This window comes from Geotrypetes seraphini, chromosome 2 (genome assembly GCF_902459505.1).
Source record: "Geotrypetes seraphini chromosome 2, aGeoSer1.1, whole genome shotgun sequence".
In the NCBI taxonomy this organism is placed as follows: Eukaryota; Metazoa; Chordata; class Amphibia; order Gymnophiona; family Dermophiidae; genus Geotrypetes; species Geotrypetes seraphini.
The window spans coordinates 29,868,966-29,894,605 of record NC_047085.1 but is presented as its reverse complement, the minus strand read 5'-3'; the positions used below and the strand labels follow the sequence as shown (position 1 = coordinate 29,894,605).

At 41.8% G+C, this 25,640-nt stretch overlaps 1 protein-coding gene across 4 annotated transcripts in view; it reads right to left on the bottom strand.

Moving 5' to 3' along the window:
• The window catches only part of ZFAT (zinc finger and AT-hook domain containing), a 305,185-nt gene that overhangs the window by 56,396 nt on the left and 223,149 nt on the right, over positions 1 to 25,640 (bottom strand). For all 4 annotated transcript variants that reach the window (XM_033932774.1, XM_033932772.1, XM_033932773.1 and 1 more), the window contains 5 exons: positions 21,990 to 22,222; positions 19,549 to 19,636; positions 14,793 to 14,942; positions 7,681 to 7,854; positions 1,818 to 1,906 (listed from right to left, as the gene is read on the bottom strand). In XM_033932774.1, coding sequence (XP_033788665.1) covers positions 1,818 to 1,906; positions 7,681 to 7,854; positions 14,793 to 14,942; positions 19,549 to 19,636; positions 21,990 to 22,222 — 734 coding nt within the window. The remainder of the gene's footprint in view (positions 1 to 1,817; positions 1,907 to 7,680; positions 7,855 to 14,792; positions 14,943 to 19,548; positions 19,637 to 21,989; positions 22,223 to 25,640) is intronic.

The following is a 25,640-nucleotide window of genomic DNA, read 5'->3' as shown; positions in this document are numbered from 1 at the left end:
AATGGGCCAAAAAGTGGCAAATGAGTTTCAACATAGGGAAATGCAAGGTCATGCATATAGGGGGAAAAAACCCGATGTTCACTTACAAAATGGGGGGATCAGCGCTAGGGGTGAGCGACCTTGAAAGAGACCTGGGAGTGATGGTAGACACAACATTGAAGGCGTCGGCGCAGTGTGCCACGGCCTCAAGGAAAGCAAACAGAATGTTGGGTATCATTAAGAAGGGTATCACGACCAGGACAAAGGAAGTCATCCTGCCACTGTATCGTGCTACGGTGCGCCCGCACCTGGATACTGTGTTCAGTTCTGGTCGCCGTACCTCAAGATGGACATGGAGGTACTTGAGAGGGTCCAGAGAAGAGCAACTAAGCTAATAAAGGGCATGGAGGACCTCTCATATACTGACAGATTGAAAAAGCTAGGGCTTTTCTCCCTGGAAAAGCGGAGACTTAGAGGAGACATGATAGAAACCTTCAAGATCATGAAGGGCATAGAAAAAATAGACAGGGACAGATTTTTCAAATTAAGGGGATCAATAAGTACAAGGGGGCACTCAGAGAAATTGAAAGGGGAGAGGTATAGAACAAACGCCAGGAAGTTCTTTTTCACACAGAGGGTGGTGGATACATGGAACGTGCTACCGGAGGATGTGATAAACAGGAGCACGCTACAGGGGTTCAAAGAAGCTTTGGATAGGTACTTGGAAGACAAAGGGATTGAGGGGTACAGATAAGAGTAAAGGTAGATTATAGGGATGGGATTAGAGGTAAGTTACAAAATTAATCAGGGACCACTGTTCAGGCACTAGGCCTGATGGGCCGCCGCGGGAGCGGACCGCTGAGCAAGATGGACCTCTGGTCTGACTCAGCGGGGGCAACTTCTTATGTTCTTATGGAACTAATTTTGCTAACTGCAATTAACAAATATCAGCTGTAACACAGACGAGAGGAGGGTTTTTTTGTGCCTATGACATTATCCATACCTTCTCAAGTTAGAGAACGGTTCTTCCCTAACGGGGTTCTGAGGCTCCTCCTCCTCTAATTCACTGTTTACTGGCTGATTGTTTGATCCGTTCCAGGAGCATGCTCGTAATCCAAAATGCTCGTTTATCAAAGCGAGTTTCCCCATAGGAAATAATGGAAACTCGCTTTGATACGTTCCCCCCCCCCCACGAGAACCGGCATTGCTCCCCCCGAAGGCCCCCCGCGATCCGGCACCGTCCCCCCCGCGATTGGGCACCCCACTGCCGTGATCCGGCACCCCCCCCACGCGATTGGGCAACCCCCCGCTGCTTCTTACTGTCATCTGGGCACCGGCATGTCCTGTGCGTTGGTGCCGGTGCCCGAAGATCGGCCTCCTCTTCTTGCTGGGCCTTGAGCATGCACAGATGCTCAAGGCCCAGCAGAAGTGGAGGCCGATCTTCAGGCACCGGCACCAACGCACAGGACATGCCTGTGTCGGTGCCCAGATGATGGTAAGAAGCGGCGGAGGGGTGCCCAATTAGGCAGGGAGGGTGCCGGATCGCGCGGGGGGGGGGGGAGAGGCTCGTAAATCGAGCCACCGAGGCGCTGATTTTGCGAATGTTTTGCTCGTCTTGCAAAACACTCGCAAACCGGTGCACTCGTAAACTGAGGTACCACTGTATTTATTCACAGCCTGTTTTTTTGGTTTTGACACTCAATACTGTCCCTTCAGTGTATATCCAATAAACTTAATTTCAGCACATACATTTGGAAAACGTAGGTATTCTCGATACCATTTTCTTACCTTGCCAGCATATACAGGACATTAAGCAGTTCTTTCTTACCGTTTCTTACCTTGAATGAAACATGCTGTTCCATGTGACGTAAGAGTTGTGGCCTATGCACTGCAGTATAGTCACACACTGTACATTTATACTGCTTACCTAAAATGAAAGCGGATGATTGAATATCTGATTCTGCTGAACCAAACATTATCAATTAATTTTTTAAATAAACAAGCTGAAATATTTAAATATTGGAGTAGAGGAATAACCTAGGGCTCCTTTTACTAAGCTGTGTTAGCGGTTTTAGCGTGTGCTGAATTGCCGTGCGCACTAGAAGCTAACGCCACCATTGAGCTGGCGTTAGTTTTTGGTGCGTAGTTTGGGGGGCAGCGCGCGGTAAAAACACTGCTGCAGCTTAGTAAAAGCAGCCTTTAGTCTTTAGAGCACTGAGTTGACAACCAGAGCTGTGGAGTCCATACAACAAACCTTTGACTCCAACTCCTCTATTTTTCTATCTGACTCCTACTATACGAGCTGTGATCAAAAAATACGGTGAATGTTTAATTAAATAAATAAATATTACACTAAGAGACACCTTGCCATTAATCCCCCCTCAAAATACACCCTCTCACTTTGAACACACTTATCCCTTTGTTCTTACCACTTTCTAAAGCAGTTCTAGAAGCCCTCTTTCATGAGAGTCTTTAATTGCACTGTTGTGGTTGCCTCAATGTCCTGGATCGATTCAAAATGTTTACCTTTCATGGCCATTTTGACTTTGGGGAAGAGCTAAAAGTTGCACGGTGCCAGATCCGGTGGACGAGGACACACTCTGGAACGCATTGCCAGAGGTTGTGGTAACAGCAAATAGCATAGCTGGTTTTAAGAAAGCTTTGGACAAGTTCCTGGAAGAAAAGTCCATAGTCTGTTATTGAGAAAGACATGGGGGAAGCCACTGCTTGCCCTGGATCGGTAGCATGGAATATTGCTACTCCATGGGTTTTGGCCAGGTACTAGGGACCTGGATTGGCCACCAGGAGAACGGACTAATGGGCTTGATGGGCCATTGGTCTGACCCAGTAAGGCTATTCTTATGTTCTTACCAGAAGCAATATGTGACACAGAGTGTTGTCATAATGGAGGATGAAACAGGTTGCCCATTTCTCAGGTCGCTTTCTACGCACATTGTTTCTTAAATGCTCTAATAAGCACCTAATAATATTCAGAGTTCACTGTAGTGTTCCTGGGTACAAACTCAGCTTGCATAATGCCATCAAAGTAAAAAAAAAAAACCAATCATCATCACCTTGATGGGTGGGTCAGTAGAGTGGGCAGATCTGATGGGCTATGGCCCTTATCTGCCGTCATCTTCTATGTTCTATGATGTTAGATCTTGATTTACGCGCTTTTTCGCCTGAGACCTGGGCGATTTCCATTGAGAACTCTGAACCTTGGTCTCAGGATCATAACCATAGGCCCAAGTTTTATCTCCCGTAATGACATTTCTTAAAAAGCTGAAATCTGAACCAACTCCAATGAAATTAACAAACGCTGTTGCTTTTGTTCGACCGTCAAAACGCATGGAACAATTTTCTCACTCACTCACATGATGGTCAAATCTGTTGTTAAAATGTTTTGAACGGAACCATAAGAGATGTTCAGATCCTCAGAAATTTCCTTAATGGTCAATCGCCTGTTTGATTGAATCATTTTGCTTACTCTTTCAACGTTCTCTTGGGTTTAGGATGTTGAAGGATATCTCAATCTCTCCTCGTCTTCAATACAATACTTATTTATTTTCCGCCAGTACCTCATAGAAGTTCACAGCGGTTTACAAAAAAATAAATGATATAATACAACATTAGGAACAGATTACCTTAAAGTTATATCTTTTAAGTACAAATTCTTCAAACAGATAAGTCTTTAGATCTTTTTTGAAACTCAAAGTTAATTTGTTGATTGATTCTGATTCACAGCCATTATGAAATCGATCCAACTACTTGTAAGCCATCTTCATGGTCACTGCAGCATCACCATAAACTAATTGTAACATTTCGTGTTTTTCTTTAACATTTTTTTTTTGCAGTTTGAAACAAAATTCCATGTTAATGCGGTTTGTGATCATGATTTACAGCGCACTTTAAAACACGCCTTCTCTCAACTGTAGCTCATAACCAACTGACTGCACTGAACAAGTTGAAACTTATCACACACACTTATTTATTTATTTGTTTATTCAATTTTTTTATGCCATTCTCCCAGGGAAGCACAGAACGTTTACATAAATTTATTCAGGTACGCAAGCATTTTCCCCTGTCCATCCTGACGGGCTCATAATCTATCTACTGTACCTGGGGCAATGGGGGGATTAAGTGACTTTCCCAAGGTCACAAGGAGCAGTGTGGGTTTGAACCCATAACCTCAGTGTCCTGAAGCTGGAGCTTTAACCACTGTGTTACACTCTCCCCTAAGGTTTGACGCACCACTTTCTGTATTGAAGATCCCTGCCTTTCCATTGAATGGTGCTCGGCAGCAGCATTCACCGTATTTTTTTGATCACACCTATGTAAACCACTTTGACTGTAACTACAGAAAGGCACTAAATCAAATGACTACAAATTTGATCACACTGATCGCTGTTGTCTAGCAGCCCCACCATAATTACATCTTGCACTAGATCAGGGGTGTCAAAGTCCCTCCTCAAGGGCCGCAATCCAGTCGGGTTTTCAGGATTTCCCCAATGAATATGCATGAGATCTATTTGCATGCACTGCTTTCATTGTATGTTAACAGATCTCATGCATATTCATTGGGGAAATCCTGAAAACCCCACAGGATTGTGGCCCTTGAGGAGGGACTTTGACACCCCTGCACTAGATCCTGTAAACCAGTAAGAATTAGCTCTAAAGTACAGACTTCTCTGATTGGTTCCTGAACAATCTGAACCAAGAAACACATTTATGGCATTTAAGAACTCAAGAGTATTTATTTAAGATGTATACATGTCACTTTTCAAAACTATTAAAGTAAGCGCAAAGCTATTTTATAGCACTACTATCATTTAAATATCAAGATATCTTTACCAAAACATAAAACGTCCCTCTTACATTTCAGATCACAAACACTAATTTTAAAAAAACACAAAACCAAGTCTTTAACAGATTCTTCACTCCATCTTTACAAATCTCATCTGGAAGTAAAATTCACCCCATGCTCTTTATCACCCAGACCTAGTTTTCCTTTGGGCCTATGATGGGAGCTCCAATATCTGGATCAATATTATAATATGCAGAGGTACAAACATATAAATATTGCAGACTCTGATCATACAGTTCTCTTGTAATGGCCTTAAACAAAATCCTAATCTCCACTGGGAGCCAGTGGGATTCAGGTGTCATGTGATATCTCCATCCTAACCCAGTGAGTAAACAGGCAGCTGCATTTTGCATAATTTGCAATGTTCTGTGCATAAGAAGAGCAGGATCCTAATGCAGCTGGATATAAGGACCGCCATACTGGGTCAGACCAATGGTCCATCTAGACCAGTACGGATAACCACCAACACCTACAGTAGGAATCTAACCCATAACACTTGCATTCAGATACCTCAGTCCTAACCCCTATGCCAAAAAGGTAGATAAGGCAGCAGCAAAAGCCAGGATGACGGGATACATAGGGAGAACAGAAGACAGCAAGAAAAAGGGGAGACAGTGTGTGCAGTTCTGGAAACAGCATCTTCAAAACTAGATGGAGTCAATCCAGAGGGCAGATACAATTCAACTCCTCTTACTGACCTGCAAATGCACTCACTGAGCTACTCCTCACTATCTCCCTTCGCTTATCTCCCTCTGTGTTCCCTCCCCACCCACCCCCGTGATAAGTCCCTATTATCTGTGCCCTTCTAATCAACTGCCAACTCCAAACTCCATCCTTTCTACCTTGCTGCGCTTTATGCTTGAATAAGGTGCCCGAATCCCTGCAGCTGGCTCAGTCTCTGGCAGTGTTCAAGGCCCAGTTAAAAAGCCCATCTCTTCGAGAGTGCTTTCGATTCCTAACTCCTCTTACCTTGAGTTCTGCATCCCCTACCCTCTATGTCATGTTCTTGCCTGTTCAAATTAGATGGTAAGCTCTTCCGAGCAGGGACAGTCTGTAAATGTCAAAATGGACAGTGTCGCATACGCCTTTCAGCGCTATATAAGTGATAAGTAGTAGTAGTAGATACTAAAAATGTCATGGCATTTTTGGTATATGTCAAAGTATATGCAGACAAAGAACTAAATATCTGATTCTGTTGAACTAAACATTATCAATTAATTTAAAGAAACAAGTTGAAATATTTAGATATTTTAATTAAATGGTTTATTTCCCTATTACCGGTTTGATTTGCACATCCAGGGAAGAGGGGTGGATGGGAGGGAGAGGGTTATTATATTAGGATTTGTTTATTAATTATATGTATGTACTGTTGTATGGCTTTATTGTATACAATGGAATTAGGGTGGGTGGGTGGGTGGGGGGAGAAAATGGTTTCTCATGTATTTATTGATGGATGTAAGTGCTGTTTTTCAAATTATTTGTATGTATTCCTTTATGCTCTGTGCTTAGAATGAAAAATTAATAAAGATATATTTAAAAAAAAAAAAAGTAATCTCAACACAGCCCTTTCAGATTGAACCAAAAGAATTGTATTACTCAATTTACTACAATAATTGCTTTGTAAATATATAAACTAACAAAGGAAAAAACCAACCTGACAGAAATAATAAAAGTAATCACTGAGGCAAAAAAAAAGTATATGCAGACAAAGAACTAAATATATGGAACTTGGAAGAAAGTCAGGACAGGGAGTTATGATGGACATTTAATTATTTCCAAGGTACAGGTGTACAGAAGGCATGTTTCCTGCAACAGCAAAGAAGCTCTGGGACAAGGGGGTCATAGGGTGAGGGTAAAATGGGATAGATTGAGGGTATGAGTGATAGATATATAGTTCAGTGAAGGTGACGTCAGTATCTGAATTTAAAAAAGCATGAAAGATGCATAGGGCATCTCTGAAGGAGAAGAGACTGCAGAAATGTCAAAGCTGGTGGACAGCCTGAACAGGTCTTATGGTCTTTAGATACTTCCAGTTTCAATGTTTTTGATTAGGAAAGCACTTTACTGAGAGTTGTTTATTATATTTAAGAGATTTTGATGTTTTTATCTCAAATGATACGTCGGGAAAGGAATCCTCACTTTTATTAATCATTTATCTCTTAAGATACATGAAGGTACATAAATCAAGATATACTTCCTAGAAGAGAATTAATAAGGCAACTAGAGAAAATTCCAAAACTGGATCTAATCTGAGCTAACATTTAATCAAGGCAGGGATCGCAAGTCAGTCCTCGGGACACACCTAGTCATAATGAATATGCATGAGATAGATTTGCATGCAGAGATAGTGCACATAAATTTATTTCATGCATATTCATTGTGGATAGCTTAAAAACCTGACTAGCTAGATGTGTCCTGCGGACTAGGTTGAGAACCTCTGAATTAAGGTACACTATACAGATCCCAACCTAAACCAGTGGATCTCAATCAAGTCCTCAGGATAACTTGTCAGTCGAATTTCCAGGATACCCAAAATGAATATGAACGATATAAATTTTCATGAATTACCACCACTGTGTACAAATTTATATCATGCATATTTTATTGTGGATATCCTAAAAAAATTGACTGGCTGGATGTTTCCCAAGGATTCAGAACCCTGCTCTAAGAGTAATTTCTTTAAGGATAATTTAACTACTCGTACATTTTAATTAACAGTACTTAATTTAAATCAAAATCTGAATGTATCAATATGCAACTGATTAATCTTCCACAAGAATATCACTAGAATTTATATCAAGAATTAGCCATATGAGGTGGATCAGAGAAACAGTTACCTTCAGCAGTGTGCAGGAGCTTATGGCTTTTCAACGTGCCTTTTGATTTGAACTTTTTACCACACATGTCACACAGGTGGGTTTTCTCTGTACTGTGGCGATTCATATGGGCTTTTAGGTTACTTTTACTGCGAGTTGCATACTCACACTGGCAACACTTGAAAGGTTTCACTCCTGTAAAGCAGAACAAAGAGAAAATTACTTGAACTCAACCTATATATATGGGCTGCTGCTGGTAGTCGTGTCAGTAAAAGCTATTCATGCAGCAAATTAGATCCTGTTCACATCATTATGTTAAGCATCACGCAGGATATTACAGCCATTCCCTCAGCTACAAGCTAGGAAATGTCATATATATCTTTGTTCCTTGAGGAATTTTGCACAGCTGCATAAAGCAATTTGTACAGAACTTTGGCCACAGCAATATAAAGAGCTGAGATGATGCAGAGGCAGTTCAGCTGTCTTTGCAGAAACAGCTGGGCTTCACAAAACCACAGGGAAAAGTGGAGTCAAGGTAGCTATCTCGGTGTGAAGAGCCTTTTCTTACAGGTCCAACGACAAAAAGATCCAGCTCTTTAAGCAGGCAATAAAAGGAAAAACCAAGTCAGCTACCTTTACACAAAGAGTCGGGATCCATGAGTCAGTAGGGGAAGCCTGACTGAGTCGGCTTCCAGACTCAACATGAAGAGAACAGGGCAATGCAGCCTGTTTGACACCCCTGCTCTAAAAGGTGCAGCTTAAGGAGGGCTTTGTTTTTGTCCAGTAAGCCCTTCCACTCTGACCAAATTCAGCAGAAATTAAAGATTATAAGTGGATAAAGGGAGCATGTGAAAGGCTCCTGAAGCAGATTCTGAAACAGGGCACCTTGCTAGTCCGAGGCCAATTAATCTGCTTAGCTCCCTACACTTCAGATGTAATTGGCCAATTTGACAATTTGAACAGTAGCAAATCACCTGGACCGAATGGTATATATCCCAGAGTGTTCACAGAATTGAAAAATGAACTTGCAATGCTATCTATATAATAAAACCGTAGGCGGCGCATGCGCAGTCTTATCAGCGTGCTTCCGTGATCCGTATGTCCGTGGCCGCCAAGACTGCAGCATGCCCCGCTCTTTCTACGGCCCCACGCGACACTTCACTACATTTTCGCCAGAGCGGTTTGCCAAGATAGGGGAAGCTGAACAGCTCACTCCCGCCTCTGCTCGACTTCCTGTTCACAACCCCCCCCCCCCCAAACAACCGCATAGGAAAAACTCACTCACTCCCTGCTCTCCTGCCACGGCGGTTTCTCCACATAGGGAAAAACTCAATCAATGCTTCCTCTACTCGGCACGGCGCTTTACCCGGCAAACATTGAATAAAAGGTTGCCTCCCCCTGCCGTATGTCCGTGGCCGCCAAGACTGCAGCATGCCCCGCTCTTTCTACGGCCCCACGCGGCACTTCACTCCATTTTCGCCAGAGCGGTTTGCCCAGATAGGGGAAGCTGAACAGCTCACTCACGCCTCTGCTCTACTTCCTGTTCAAACCCCCCCCCCCAACAAACGCAAAGGAAAAACTCACTCCCTGCTCTCCTGCCACGGCGTTTGCTTCCTCTACTCGGCACGGCGCTTTACCCGGTTGCCTCCCCCTGCCGCTCTGAATACCTGACCGGCTAACTTTAAACCCGCGGCTGGCAGCGGATGGCGGGAGGAGGGCTCATGGTCCTGCCGCCGCTGGCGCTCCTGTTCACAGCACGTCGCCGACTCCCCCCCTTCCCGCAACAATCGCTACCGCTCCTGTTCAAAGCGGCCTGCTGAGGTTCGCGGCCGGCTGTAACGAACCTCACAGGTCGCTCTCCACATGGTAGCACGTTCCCTCTGACGCGATCGCGTCAGAGGGAACATGCTACTGAGTTGGAGAGCGGCCTGCGAGGTTCGTTACAGCCGGCCGCGAACCTCAGCAGGCCGCTTTGAACAGGAGGATCAGCCACCATGGGGATCGTGAGAAGAGCCGCCGAAAAAAAAGCCTGCAGCAGGCCAGCACGCGGGAAGGGAAGGGGGAGGGGCCGAACGGAGCAGGGCAGCTCACGGTAAGAGAAGGGAATGGGAGGTGGGGGAAATGATTTTACTGCTTCAGCAGGGATCTGGAGGGGAAGGGAAATATCACTGCTGCTTCTGTAAAGGAAAGTGGTGGTGGGGGGGGAGAGAAGGGAATGGGGGGTGGGTGGGGAAAAATGCTGCTACTACTTCACAGGGATCTGGAGGGGAAGGGAAATATCACTGCTGCTTCTGCAAAGGAAAGGGGGGGGGAGAGAGACAGAAAGAAATACAGACAGACAAAGGAGGCTAGGGAGAGAGACAGATAGAAATAAAGACAGACAGGGGACCAGAGAGAGACAGAAAGAAAGACAGACAGACAAAGGGTGCCAGGGAGAGAGAGAGAAAAATTGCAGGAGGGAGAGAGACAGAAAGAAAGGAAGAAAGAGACAGGAGCAGGGAGAGAGACATAAATAAAGAAAGACAGCCAGCCATATATTCTAGCACCCGTTAATGTAACGGGCTTAAACACTAGTTGTTAATAATTTGTCATTTTCCTTTGAAAACTAGCAGAGTACCAGAAAACTGAAGGGTGGCCAACGTGACACTGATTTTTAAAAAGGATTCCAGATGGGATCCGAGAAATTATAGACCGGCGAGTCTGACATCGGTGCCAGGCAAAATGGTAGAGACTATTATAAAAAACAAAAAGACAGAATATATAGATAGGCATGGATTAATGAGAGAAAGGCAATACGGATTTAGTCAAGAGAAATTTTGCCTCATCAATCTACTACATTTCTTTGAAGAGGTGAATATACATGTGGATAAAGGTGAGTCGGTTTACATTATATATTTGAGATTTTCAAAAGGCATTTGTGAAAGTACCTCATGAAAGACTTCTGAGGAAATTGGAAAGTCTTGGGCTAGGAGATAATGTCCTATTATGGATTAAGAACTGGTTAAAAGACAGAAAATAGAGAGTAGGTTTAAATGGTCAATATTCTGAATGGAGAAGGGTAAATACTGGGATCTGTGCTGGAACCACTGCTTTTAACATATTTATCAATGATCTAAGCATAGGAATAACAACTGAGATAATTAAATTTGCTGATGACACAAAGTTGTTCAAAGTTGTTAAATCGCAAAAGGATTGTGAAAAATTGCAAGAGGACCTTTTGAGTCTGTGTGTCAAAATAAGAACATAACATAAGAACATAAGAATTGCCTCTGCCGGGTCTGACCAGGGGTCCATCGTGCCCGGCAGTCCGCTCCCGCAGCGGCCCCCCAGGTCCATGACTTGTAAGTGTTCCCTACCTAACCTAAAACGTCCATACCCTGTTCGCTTAATGTCCTGTAAGGTAAACCTCTATCTGTACCCTGTTATCCCCTTCGCTTCCAGGAAGTCATCCAGTCCCTTTTTGAACCCCAGAATTGTACTCTGTCCTATCACCTCTCCTGGAAGTGCGTTCCAGGTGTCTACCACCCGTTGAGTAAAGAAGAACTTCCTTGCATTCGTTATGAATCTGTCTCCTCTCAGTTTTTCTGAATGACCTCTTGTTTTTGTTGTCCCCACTAGTCTAAAGAATCTGTCCCGTTCCACCTTCTCTATGCCTTTCATGATTTTATAAGTCTCTATCATGTCCTCTCTCAGTCTCCGCTTTTCCAGGGTAAAGAGCCACAGCTTGTCCAACTGTTTGGCATATGAAAGGTTCTCCATGCCCTTTATCATCCTCGTTGCTCTCCTCTGGACCCTCTCGAGTATTGCCATGTCCTTCTTGAGGTATGGCGACCAGTATTGGACGCAGTATTCCAGATGTGGGTGCACCATTGCTCGATACAGTGGCAGGATAACTTCCTTCGTTCTGGTAGTGATACCTTTTTTGATAATGCCCAACATTAAACTAAACTAAACTAAACCTTGGGTTTATATACCGCACCATCTCCACGAATGTGGAGCTCGGCACGGTTTACAGGAAGAAAGATGAGAGAGGAACTACAGTGGAGAGATTAAAGAGTTAGGTGTAAAGGGGGAAGGTGAGAGGCCTAAGAGGGGGGAAGTGTTACAGTTTTGAGAATAGCCAGGTTTTTAGGTGTTTGCGGAAGAGTTGGAGGGAGCTTGAGGTTCGGAGAGGGGAGGTGAGGTTATTCCAGATCTCAGTGATTCTAAAGGGGAGGGATGACCCAAGTTTGCCTACATGGGAAATACCTTTTATGGAAGGGAAGGATAGTTTAAAAATTTGGGAGGATCTGGAGGAAGTAGGGGTTGGGGAGTTCCAGGATAGAGGGATAACGGCAGGAAGGATGCCATGTAGGATCTTGTAGGCCAGACACGCACATTTGAAGTGGATCCTGGGGATTACTTTCTGCTCACTTTCTTTTGAGGCTGCTACAAATGACATTTAATGTGAGCAAGTGCAAAGTGATGCATTTGGGAAAGAGGAACCCAAACTATAGCCACGTGATGCAGGGTTCCCACATTAGGAGTCATTGCCCAGGAAAAGGATCTAGGTGTCATCACTGAGGATACGTTGAAACCCTCAGCTCAATGTACAGTGGTAGTTAAGAAAGCAAATACAATGTTAGGAATTATCAGGAAAGGAATGGAAAAGAAAAGATGAAAATTTTATACTGCCCTTGAAACGCTCTATGGTCTGGCCGCACCTCGAATACTGTGTGCAATTCTAGTCACCATTATCTCAAAAAAGATATAGCGGAATTAGAAAAGGTATAGAGAAGGGTGACAAAAATGATAAAAGGAATTGGACAATTTCTCTATGAGGAAAGGCTAAAGCAGCTAGGGCTCTTCAGCTTGGAGAAGAGACAGATCAAGAGTGATATGATAGAAACATAGAAATAGACGGCAGATAAGGGCCACGGCCCATCTAGTCTGCCCACCCTAATGTCCCTCCCCTATCTTTGCCCTGTGAATAGATCCCATGTGCCGATCCCATTTGGCCTTAAAATCAGGCATGCTGCTGGCCTCAATCACCTGTAGTGGAAGACTATTCCAGCGATCAACCACCCTTTCAGTGAAAAAGAATTTCCTGGTGTCACTTGTAGTTTCCCTGCTTTTCCACAGATGCCCTCTTGTTGTCGTGGGACCCTTGAAAAAGAAGATATCTTCCTCCGCCTCGATGCGGCCCATAAGATACTTGAATGTCTCGATCATGTCCCCCCTCTCTCTGTGCTCCTCGAGAGAGTATAGCTGTAATGTCAAGCCGTTCTTCGTATGGAAGATCCTTGAGTCCCGAGACCATCCAGGTGGCCATTCTCTGCACCGACTCCAGTCTCAGCACATCCTTGCGATAATGCAGCCTCCAGAATTGCACACAGTATTCCAGGTGGGGCCTCACCATGGATCTATACAATGGCATAATGACTTCCGCCTTACGGCTGACGAAACCCCTTCGTATACAACCCATGATTTGTCTTGCCTTGGATGAAGCTTGCTCCACTTGATTGGCAGTCTTCATGTCTTCACTGACGATTACCCCCAAGTCTCGTTCTGCTACCGTTTTTGCTAGGATCTCGCCATTAAGGGTATAAGACTTGCATGGATTTTGGCTGCCCAGGTGCATAACTTTGCATTTTTTGGCACTGAAGTTGAGTTGCCAGGTCCTAGACCAGCGCTCCAGTAGGAGTAGGCCATGCATCATGTTGTCGGGCATTGAATCTTCGTCCGTTGTGCATTTGCCCACTACATTACTTAGTTTGGCATCATCGGCGAATAATGTTATTTTACCTCGAAGCCCTTCTGCCAAGTCCCTTATAAAGATGTTGAATAGGATTGGGCCCAAGACTGAGCCCTGTGGCACTCCACTGATCACCTCCATCATTTCGGAGGGGGTGCCGTTCACCACTACCCTTTGAAGCCTACCTCCAAGCCAGTTCCCAACCCATTACGTCAATGTGTCAATAAAGGTCTATAAAATACTGAGTGAAGTGGAAAGGGTAGATGTGAATTGCTTGTTTACTCTTTCAAAAATACTAGGACTAGGGGGCATGTGATGAAGTTACTAATAGGTAGATTTAAAACAAATCGGAGAAAATATTTCTTCACACATGTAATTAAACTCTGGAATTCATTGTTGGAGGATGTAGTGAAATCAGTTAGTTTAGCAGGTTTTAAAAAAGGTTTGGTTAATTTCCTAAAAGAGAAGTCAATAGGCCATTATTGAGATAGCTTGGGAAAATCCAGTGCTTATTCCTAGGATAAGCAGCATAAAATCTGTTTTACAACTAGGGATTTTGCTAGGTACTTGGGATTTGGATTGGTCACTATTGGAAATAGGATACTGGGCTTGATGGACCTTTGGTCTGTCTCAGTATGGCAAATTCTTATGTTATTATGTCTTTTTGCATAAGAGAAATTAGCAAACTTGCATTATTATTTTTGGACCAGTTGTAGATGTTTGAGGGAATAGAAGGGTAAGCCAGGAGTCAAGATGAGTAATTACCAAGCAAAGAAGAGAACAGACAGCACAGTGAGAGAGAGAGAGAAAGAAGAAAGGGCTAGCAGAACAAATGTGATGCAGAGCGAAGGAGATGGTGGTAAGAACAGCACGTATTTGAACTTTAAAAGTGAGATAACTGTCAGAGTGGACTCCAAGGATCTTCATTGAGTCTTTGAACTCAAGTGGACGCAGATGGATTTAGAGGGAGCAGCAATGTGGGGATTTGGAAAGTGAACTTCTTGACATGTTTCAGAATTTAAGATTTATAGCAAGACTTAGGAGGCAGTTATGCTAAGACTCAGGAAGCAACCGGAGACTGACTGCTTATAATCTTATGAAGGAGAATATTCACTTTGATGTTTATTTGAGATTTATTAAAGAACCTACATCTTGCTGAGTTGACCTTGATATTTGCTTCATAAGCACAGGTAGAAAAGTGGTAGAGGCTTCCTGTAGAAAGGGGGAGTCTCTCTCTCTCTGCAGCCAGAAAGGGCAAAACAGGCTATTATTCATTAGGGATATCCTGAAAACCAGCCTACTGGCAGCCCTCAAGGACTTGAAGGATTGGGAGTGAAGACTAAGAACAAACAAAATAAAGTTACTACAAAACCACTTCAATTAAGTTATAAAACATTACCTTCATGAGCCCATATATGACGTTGGAGGTCTGATCCATTCTTCATAAAATAGAATTCACAATAAGGGCATTTCACTGCTCTCTTTCCTATGAGTCCTTTAAGCTGAACCCTTCTGCCAAGAACTTCAGAGATAGTGCTCATTGAAACCTCTAAAAATAGAGATGGGGAAAAAAAAAGATAAGTTTGTCTCACAAAAGAACATATAACCAGGGGGTTGAATCGCTAAAGCCATAATTTCAATTGGATTTTTAAAAAAATAATATGCTTTTATTGAGGAAAAATCTATCTAAAGATAGTTTTCTATTTATAGTCCAAAAATTCTCCATCATGAAATAAGGATTAGTTTTAATTATGTTTACATTTTTGGTAAATTAATTCCATTAACCTATTCATAATGTCACAGGCAATTTTTCTGTCTAGAAGATATTATCACAGATATTTGGTTTTACATTTCTCAGAACTGTGAATTTGTGTCTTCAGAGATAACATGCTGCTTCTTCACAGCAAAAATATTATTAAATATACAGAGTTGAGAAAAAGAACTTAGCCCCATTGTTCCTTTGCAACCCAATATACACAAAATCAACCCTTAAGTGTATCTTAAGTGCTATATTTTTACATATGCACATTTTTCTCTGATTTTCTGTCTCTCACAACCTTAAACTGCAATAAATAATTACCCATCAAGAGAAACTAGAAACTTCTACTTATTTGCTTGTCTAAATATTAATGGGTGTAGATATAAGACCTTCTTAGATAGGACCCTGGCATTTCAAGCTGGTAGGCAACAATCTTGGTTAGGTAAATGTATTCAGCAAGCTGTTATCCTATCGCAGTTTTCGGAAATTAATTAAGACCACTTTGTTCGATAAGTTTATTTCTTAATGGGAGTTTTATTATTGAAATTCTATTTTACAAATATTTGTATTTTTTATTGTATTATTGTATTTTGCTGATTGTCCAGCTCTTTTTAGTGTATGGTGGTATAAAAAAATAAAGTTATTATTATTATTTTCTGTGAAATCTTCCTGCGTTCTGTTTCTCTAACAAATAAGACACCTTAAGATGGGGCAATAGAATACAGAAGAAGCCCCTGTGCCATACAGAGACATGGGTAGCAACATGAGAACTGGCACAAGAGTTTGGCTATGCATATGCAAGAGTCAGAGCAAATACAAGAATGCTAAAAAACAAACAGACATTTTCATTCTTCTCTGTCCTCTGCATGTGAAAACTAAGCTTTTTTCTTTCTTAGCCTTGCATAGTCTTTCTTATCTTTTACTACTTTATACTTTTGTGGGCCCATTGGCTTGCATTCCTTTCTTGTATGCTCTATTGTTTCACTGATAAGAGATAATCACAAGAGGCCTTTCTTTTGCTTAACTTTTTCATAATATCCTGTCTCTATATTTCTTTCATTTTGGTTGCTAGGGAAAAGGGTTGTGCCACAGAGAGAGCATAGTGCTATTCACTTTACTCCCCCTTCTATCAAGAAGCCCCCTTTAGGCATTGTTACTAACATAAAAAAATAACATCTGATTTTAGTGCTCTTTATGGCTCTTCTTACTGCACACCACCTGCCCATACATTATGCCACTCATTTAAGAGTTTTGTAAGTAACACAAACAATGGCACGAACCAGACTTTGGATGGAACACAAGACAGAGATAAGAGATTACGTGACCTGAGCTACACAGAGCTCCTGAATGTGTTGTCTGTTTAGACTGTAAGCTCTTTTGGGCAGGGTCTGTCTCCTTTGTGACTTAGCACTGCGTACGCCAGGTAGCGCTCTAGAAATAATTAATTGTAGTAGTACTAGTAATAAATATGTATGTACATGGTAATCAGAACCTTATAAAGATTGAGCTTCTAGTTTCAGCAAGTGGGAGGACTTGCATTCTCTGACACAATGCATTTCAGTGTTTGAAGAGACAATTCCTCCCCAGGTGCATCAGAAAGAATTTCTCTGGGAGGGAATACAGTTCTTTCAAATCTGTCCGTCTTAGCATGACTTGTTTAAAATGTTATTAGGTGTTTGTGTAAGGTTTGTCCTAAGCTTTGCTGTGCTATAAGAGTAAGGGTTATTTTAATCTGTATAACTCTTCTTCCTATCAGTGTATATGAAAATAAGCTAACCAGAATAAAGAGAGTAAAAAGAGTTGTATTTGTGCACAGATGGTGTGTCACTGATTTTTATGATTTCTTTGGTACTGGATTTAAATAAGAGTGATGTCTAGGCCAAAGGATGACTAAGACACTCTTGTCCTCTGGAGTACATCTGAGTTCTGAAAATATAATTACAGAAGTGGCAGCAAAAGCTATAATAAAATGTGAATAAGCTTTTAAATGTCTAGTATGCTGTTTAGTCACAGACAATGCTGCAAAAGTATCCAACATGAGAAGAAATTTAGAAGAGTATGAATAAGAATAAATACCAAGCTAATAACATGTTTGCAATGCTTGTTTGCTGCACCTCCTAGCCAAAGACTTCAGTGTCCCAGAAATAAAGACTAATGTTGTTGAAATTGCTAAATACTTCTGTAACAATCATTTTGCTGCAGCAGCTCTGAAAAGAATGAGTGGAACCAAACTAATGCTCCCTCAAGATGTTAGTAGAGTGTAGACTGTAGTGGACTGTTTTGAACAGTAAATCAAGAACTGGCCAATTCTGATGACAGTTTGTGAACAAAAGAAAGAGAAAATAGATGGCACTATTACAGCCAAAATCATCACGGAACTTAAGAGAAATGTTGAAGATATCCTGAGAATCCTGAAACCCATTTCTGAAGCTTTAAACAAAATACAGTAATATAGCTGTTATATTGCTAATGCTGTTGAAATTTGGAAGGAACAGAGTGAGCACTTAAAAATAGAACTGCAATGACAGAACTGAATTATAAGCATTAAAAAATGAATGGGACAAGCAATGTCTCCAACTCATTTTCTTGCAAATATTGTCAAGATCCAATACAAGGGTCAAAACTTAAGTGCTGAAAAATAGGAGTTAGCTATGGCATGAGTATTCATCTGTAATGCCAACTATAGAGCTCACTGCAGCACCTAATACTGTCCCGGAAGCCTACATTGTTAGTGAATGAAGTCCCCCTGAGTAGTGTGCAATCACCCAGTGAGAAGAATCCATCTGTTGTCAAGACAAAGCACAGTCAAAACACAGCTGACTTTCCTGCACATTGTGTCACCTCATTTTTTTCTCCCTCAGGCATACCAGAAAAAAACTGGGTGGGGAAGAGAAGTGTGATCACTTAAGATCTCCCTGAGTAAGTCCAAATCCAACACAGCACTATAGGAGAGTAGGAACAGGACAGGGGCCATGCTGCCAATTAGCTCCTAGTATCAGAGATGCAATCCCTGGTACTAGACACAACGGTGTGGTAATTCAGTGTCCAGCAAGTATGATCCCAAGGTGGAGGAGATAATCCCCCACAGGTTACCTACATCGCATCTAGACTCAGTCTATGCGCCATCAGGAGTGTGGACCTACAGCCTTCCTGCAAGAAACCTTTTTGGCCAGTCACAGTTGCTGCACAAGGCCACATGTCTGCGCCATCGGCTAAAGCCAGATAATACTGAAAGAGTTCAAGATAGTACCTGTCCCCTATAAAAGACGTAAAGCCAGCTCTGAGCTGTTTTTCTTTGGTTCTATCTAATGCAGTGGTCTCAAACTCAAACCCTTTGCAGGGCCACATTTTGAATTTATAGGTACTTAGAGGGCCTCAAATAAATAGTTAATGCCTTATTAAAGAAATGACAATTTTGCATGAAGTAAAACTCTTTATAATTTATAACTCTGCTTTTGGCTAAGTCTTAATGATAATATTGTAATTTATAGCTAAAGAGACGATCAAGAAACTGTTTTATTTTACTTTTGTGATTTAAACATACAGAGGGCCTCAAAATAGTATCTGGCGAGCCACATGTGGCCCAAGGGCCGCGAGTTTGAGACCAGTGATCTAATGGCAAGAGAGACATACTTACTCAACTGTACTAATCTGGCCAGGACGATAAGGAAGATAAAACTTTTGAGAGAAGTCATGCTATGACATATTTATGACACATTTAATAAGAAAACTGCTCTAAAAATTTCACAGTAATTATTTTTATGAGCACACACTGTAGATAACTGAGATATGAAACATGTTAAAACAGCAGTCTCAAAATAGCTATAAAAATGCTTGAAGAACTCATATAATTATAAGAATGTTCAACAACTATTGGCTAAAGAGCCAACAGCAGGGCCACTCAATTGTAGCTCTCGAGGTCCACAGGTAGGCCAGGTTTTCAGAATATCCACAATGAATATGCATGAGAGAGATATGCATACATTCACTGTGGATATCCTGAAATGCTGGACAGCCTGGGGACCTTGAGGACCAGAACTGACTAGCCCTGGCCAACAGTATTGCATGCAGGGAGGATATCCTACTGCTCGGGAGGCAGTTATGCTTATCTCATGCCTATTGGTCTTATTAGGTCACATAGTAGTTCTGTTGGTTCCTTTCTGGAGCTGACATTCTGATAGATGAGAAAGAAAAGGTGCATCATTTTCTTTTAATTCCACTGCTGAGATATGTTTACCTATCAATAATTCTTATAGATTTTTTAAACTTTATTTTTGTACTCAAAGGAATGCAAAATATAACAGGTAAATCCAAAAAAGAATGCTCATAGATTTAAAAGAGAACGGTGATTAATATTATATTGTAATTGGGAAGATACATTTACAGTTATTCTTACCAGGGTGATTTGTCTTGATGTGCGATTTTATAAGTCTATCTTCTGAGAATGATTTCTCACATACAGGACATGAATAACTTCTTTTGTCCTAGTTTAAAAAAAATGCAGTAACAACAGATCACTGGACAGTTTAACGTCATGATATGCAGAATAAATGATAATAATAATAATTTTATTTCTTGTATACCGCTATACCGTGAGGTTCAAAGCGGTTTACAGTATAGATACCATAAATATGCAATAAAAATTGAAATAAATGAAAAAAGGTACTTAGAAATTCCCTAACTGTCCCGAAGGCTCACAATCTAGCTAAAGTACCCAAGAAAAATAATTATTAGATAAAGCAAATAGAATAGATAAAGACATAGATACAATATATCAGAGATTGTTTCTGGTTATGTTACATAGGAAATTATTTCTGATTACATTTCATAAAAAAAACGTTACATAGGAATTTCATAACATAATAAATTGCATTTCATAGGAAAATTAATTCTGGTTACATTGCTTAAAGGTTATTTGATTTTCATAAAATGTTAAGAAGAAGGTTATAGTGGAATATAATATGGATTAAGTTGATTATTTGAAAAACCAGTTGCTTATTAGGATATAGAGAGGATGATACCAGGGAGTAGACTATACATGGGAATGTTATAAAGAGAGTAGGCGAAGGAGGAGTTTAAGTAGGTTGAATATAAATGATCCCCAAGAGCCCTTGATGAAGCTACAACTAAAGCATTCAAAGAAAAAGAGATTAGGTTCTTATTTTGCTAATATCTTTTCAAGTAGATAGGTGTATCATTCTGGACGAGCGGGGTTATATCCCAGTGCTCGCGAGCCTTGCAGAAAGAATCCACTTCGGATTTTTGGAATCCTTCCTACTTCAGAGAGGGCTCATCTGTCCCCATACAGTTAGGGCTCCTTTTACTAAGGTGCGCTGGCCTTTTTAGCGCACGCTAACCCCACGCTACGCACCAAAAACTAACGCCAGCTCAATGGAGGAGCAGCTTAGTAAAAGGAGCCCTTAGTTTCAAAATGGCCCCTTCTAGAAACAGATGTAAAGGATGGGTTTGGGGAATCTCCCCGAAGAACATATAAAAAACATGTTAAATTTTGATCAATCAAAAAAAGCAAAATAATCATGTCAAGAAGAAACATTAATGGAGCTCAAATAATGCTCCAAAGTGTCTTAACAATAGACTACTCTTCATAACCTTAAAGTCACATTCTGAGTGAGTCAGTAGGCAGGCGAAGGAAATAAATGACAGAGTGGGGATCTGGAATTACACACCTGTCTACTAGAAAAGATATTGGCAAGGTAGGAACCTAATCTCTTTATCTAATAATAATAATAATAACTTTATTTTTGTATACCACCATACCCAGGGAGTTCTAGGTGGTTCACATCAATTAAACATGGTTACAAATGGTTAAGTATCAATTGATCAAAGTTGCAGGCACGAAGTAGTTGAAGTTTGAAGGAGTAGGATAGAGTGGGTCAAGGGAGGGGTAGGGTAGTACAATGGGGGGAGGGAGGGAGGTTTTGGTTCTTTGAGGAGGGGACATTAAGGGTCCTGGCCTTGGAAGAAGTGGGTTTTGAGTAATTTTCTAAAGCTGAGGTAGGTGGGGGCCTCGAGGATCATTTGGGCTATCCATGGGTTTAATTTGGCAGCCTGGAAGGTGAAGGTTTTGTCGAGGAATTTATTGGAGTGACAGAGTTTTAGGGAGGGGAAGGCGAACAGCTGAATTCTGCGGGAGTTCTTGTTTCTGTGATTCAGGAAGAAGTGTGGGTTGATGTAGCTTGGGGATAGACCAAATACTGTTTTGTAACAAAAACAGGCAAATTTGAATAGGTGTGTCTGAAATTTAGCAGCTAAAATTTAATGCTAAGAAATGCAAGGTCATGCATTTGGGCTGCAAAGGCCAGAGGGAACAGTACAATTTAGGGGGTGAAGAACTTATGTGCACAACGGAAGAGCGAGACTTGGGTGTGATTGTATGTGATGATCTTAAGGTGGCCAAACAGGTTGAAAAGGTGACGGCGAAAGCTAGAAGAATGCTAGGGTACATAGGAAGAGGTATGGCCAGTAGGAAAAAGGAGGTATTGATGCCCTTGTATAAGATTTTGGTGAGACCTCATTTAGAATACAGTAAAACCTTGGTTTGCGAGCATAGATGTCATAAGTAAAGGTGAAAGAATATAAAAGTCTATCCTTTTCTATAGGAAAAAAATTTTACCCATAAAAATCTCATATAGAAGCACATATCCTTCTGGCACAAAAAAAAATCTGGACCAGTAACAGAAGAGCTAGTATTATATAATAAAGGTCAAAACACAAGATAATATGAATGGGATCATACTACAGCAAATAACTAAAAACAATCAGGAAAAATTACTATTCACAAATTGACATGAGTACAATGTTTTTTCAGACACTTACCAATTCAGCATGTACTTTAATATGTGCCTGGAGCTTATATTTATCTGGCGTGGTGTAGCCGCAACCCTCAGTTGAACATTTAAGCAAGATATTGCTATGCTTTTGAACAACGTGTCGTTTTAGGCAGTTCTTGGTGATGGATGAGTAGCTACATTGGGAGCAGTAGTAGAGGTGATCTCGGGTGTGGGTACGAACATGCATATCATAATGCACTTGGTACCAAAACAGTTTGCCTACAAATAAGGATTACAAAATATTTAAAGCATGAAGGTGTATAATTATTAAGAAAGGTTTGTTTAAATACTGATTTAATATCCTTTTACAGAACTTTAATTCATGGAGGGGGTGGCCTACCAAAAACCAGTTCAACTCTGAAAAAAAAATATGACTTTCAGCTTCCAAAACTGTTCGAGACTACACGTGCTCAAGTGGCAATGTACATGATAGAGTGGCAAAAATGCATTCCTGAAATGATGACTCGCTCTCAAAAACTGGCAATAATGCACAAAATCTAGGTGGCAAATGATAAACGTTCTCTGGTAGGCAATATTCAAACAATAAATGCTTACTGGTGGTTGGTGAATATATAACTACCATCTGTACATTTTCAGCTGCTATATGGAGAATGGTCATGGCTGTCAAGCAGCAAATACATACAGTATATTCAGCACTGCTAAGTGCTAACTCTATGTAGAGTGATGCTAAATATACCATAGTCAGCGTTTAAAATCAGGCTCAATGATTCAATTGATGTAATATTGTATACTTCATATAGGATGAAAAAATGAATAAAGAATTGGAAAAAAAAATAATAAAAATCAGGCACGTCTAATGTTTTTCTATCAAGAGCCACATTTTCTATTTAGCAACATTTGGAGGGCCAAAACATGCATCATAGTATTTTGCCACATCCTATATTTCATCAAATAGTAGAAAAATACAACAGTGCATTGTCCCTTCTCCCGCCTTCACCCAATCTTGCTCACATACTGTCTCTCACGTACACCCCTTCACCCTGTCTTTACGCCTCTCTTTTCCCTCACCTGGCTTCAGGTGCAGAACAAACAGAGGGATTCTGGTTTCCCCACCCTGACACAGCTGTCTACAAACTTGAGCTGCGTCGTGCCGGAAAGATGGAGTTGATCTTACAGTTTCAAGCCTCACAAGGCTTGACAACAGCAAAACCAAGCTGAACTTCCAGCACCGCATGGTTCAAGCTAACAAAGAGCTGAATTGTGGTGGGGAGTAGGAATCCCGCTGTAAGCACCACAAAAATGACCAAACTTCCAAGGGCCACCCTGGTCTGGGTGGGAAGGCACTCGTGCATGCGCGGTGCGGGTGACTCGAAACTTTGAGTTTTCTTCAAAGAAGCGTCCGCACCGGGGCTCCGTTGGATCACGTCACCCATTAGTGAGAATACCTGCCTGCTTGTCCTGGGATAAAAAAGCACTAGATGGACTGGATTTTAGTGGATCGGTGGACAAGTCTGGTTGAAATGAATAGGTTGATTGCTGCCACTGAAAATCCAACTCTTATATTTGTTTTTGTATGTGTATGGGGAGGGGGGGGGTTTGTTTTGTTTTATTAGCATAGGTCAGAGGAGGAGCAAGTTCTCCCTACTGGGTCCAGGGTCTCATGTTGCTTCCCATTACCCAGATGGCATGTCCAGGCAGTTCAGATAACCATGGCAACCCCAGATGTTGGATTGGCACCTTTATCTAGGCATACAAAGCATCATTTACCAGCTAGAGGGTGTCAGGTGTGTAGGAGGATACCACAAAGAGCAGTATCTAACTTTTTCCCTCCTTAGAACTTTCTAACAGACCACAACATATAGGAAGGATCCAAGCCTTTTTCCTTATGTCTTAGGGCAGGACTTGACAAACCCCAGGTTTCCGACCTATCACTTAGGGCTCAGAGCATAAGGGTAGCAGAACAGTAGCATTGGGACAGCACAAAAGATGATACATTGGGGGCCATTCTAATATGTCATTGTCAATTTACTACAATATAAGCTCCCAACTCCAGCCTAGCTGACACCTCTATATCTCCTGAAAGGCAGCAAGAGCTGCATTTTTGCTGTCACAGTTCTGCCTGTTCTAGGGCCAGATTTGTCCTCCAGCATGGCGCAGGAGCTGAAAGCAGAGAACACGTACTTTCTGTTTCTCAAGCAATAAAGGAAGTACTTACTTCTCTGCCTTCAACTCCTGCCACAAAGTCAGTGAGCACAGCTGATTAAGAAGAGGTAGAGTGACAGCAGCAAAAAAATACAAGCTCCTGTCAAACTGCAGAGGATTAATAGGTATCAAACAGAAAGAAGGAAAATGCTGGGATTAGGGCTGCCAAAAGGGGCTGAGGCTGGAGCTGGGAGGAGATGGCAGGTATGAAGAGATAAGAGATGGTAGAAGGGGACTAATGGCTGACAGGGGAGCAGAAGATGGGAGAAGGAAGCACGTATTAAAGAGGTAGGTATGGAAGAAGAGGGCTCAAGTCGGCAGATGGTGGGGGTGTTAGGTAGCTCACACAGAAGGCATGCAGGAGAAGCAGGATGATGCTAGGACTGGGGAAAGAATCAAACGCTGAAGTTCAGAGAAGAGGGCTAAGAGCAAGAGACTGAAGCAGAGGCTGGAGCTGACAAGGAAGCAAGTTGGAGAAAGGGGTTCAGGATTAGAAATGCTCTGATGCTGGGGTTAGGAAGATGGGGTTGGAGCTCCATAGGGGCGAATGGGGGGAGCAGGCAGGCAATGGACAAAGGTTAAGGTTGCTGGGTTATGTGGAGGGGAGAACAGGAAATGCCAAAAAATGAGGTTTCTGTGGTTATTTGGAGGGGGAAGGGTGGACAGTAACCACAAGCTGAGTCTGTTAGGTGCATGCTCGCATAAGCAATGAACAGAGGCTCAGGCTGCTAGGGGATATGCAACAGAAGAACACCTAGGAGATAGAAGGCCACGAAGCAGCCTGTGTAGATTGCTGCCGACGCTGTTATAAGGTATTCCTGTCTCGCGGTTTGGATGGATCAGCGTGGGGGGGGGGGTTAGAAAGATGCTACACTGGGGTATAGGAGGGAGGGATAGAAGCTACAAGGGTTCTGCTGCACAAGGGATGGGTGAGAGGGGAGGAAAGATGCTGCACATGTGGAGGAGAGAAAGGAAATAGGAATAATTGGGGTGGAGGAGAGGAAAGGAGAGATGATCATTACATGAAAAAAAATAAGACATCCCTGAAAATAAGATCTAATGCCTTTTTTGGGCCCCAAATTAATATCAGACAGTATCTTATTTTCAGGGAAACACGGTATGTAGTCTCATTTCATTCCTGTTCTACTTAGTTTAGTTAACAAACTGGGAAGAGATGACAAGATCAAGAGAACAAATTGGAATACACAAATTAAAGTGAACTAAAAGCCAGGTTCCTTTTTCTCTTAAGAGTCGTGATGATTTGCATAATGGACATAACTGCAGGGAAGTTTAGAAGAGGAGACTGGGCCTCAAATTTCTTCCTAAGATTAAAATCAGAGTATGCATTCATTTCATGGACAATCTTGGTATGGTTTTAAGAGAACAGAAAACAATAAGCAGTGCAGGATTAAAGGATAGGCAAAGTAGGCGCATGCATCAGGCCCGAAGGATTTAGTGTGCTGATCCAGTGACA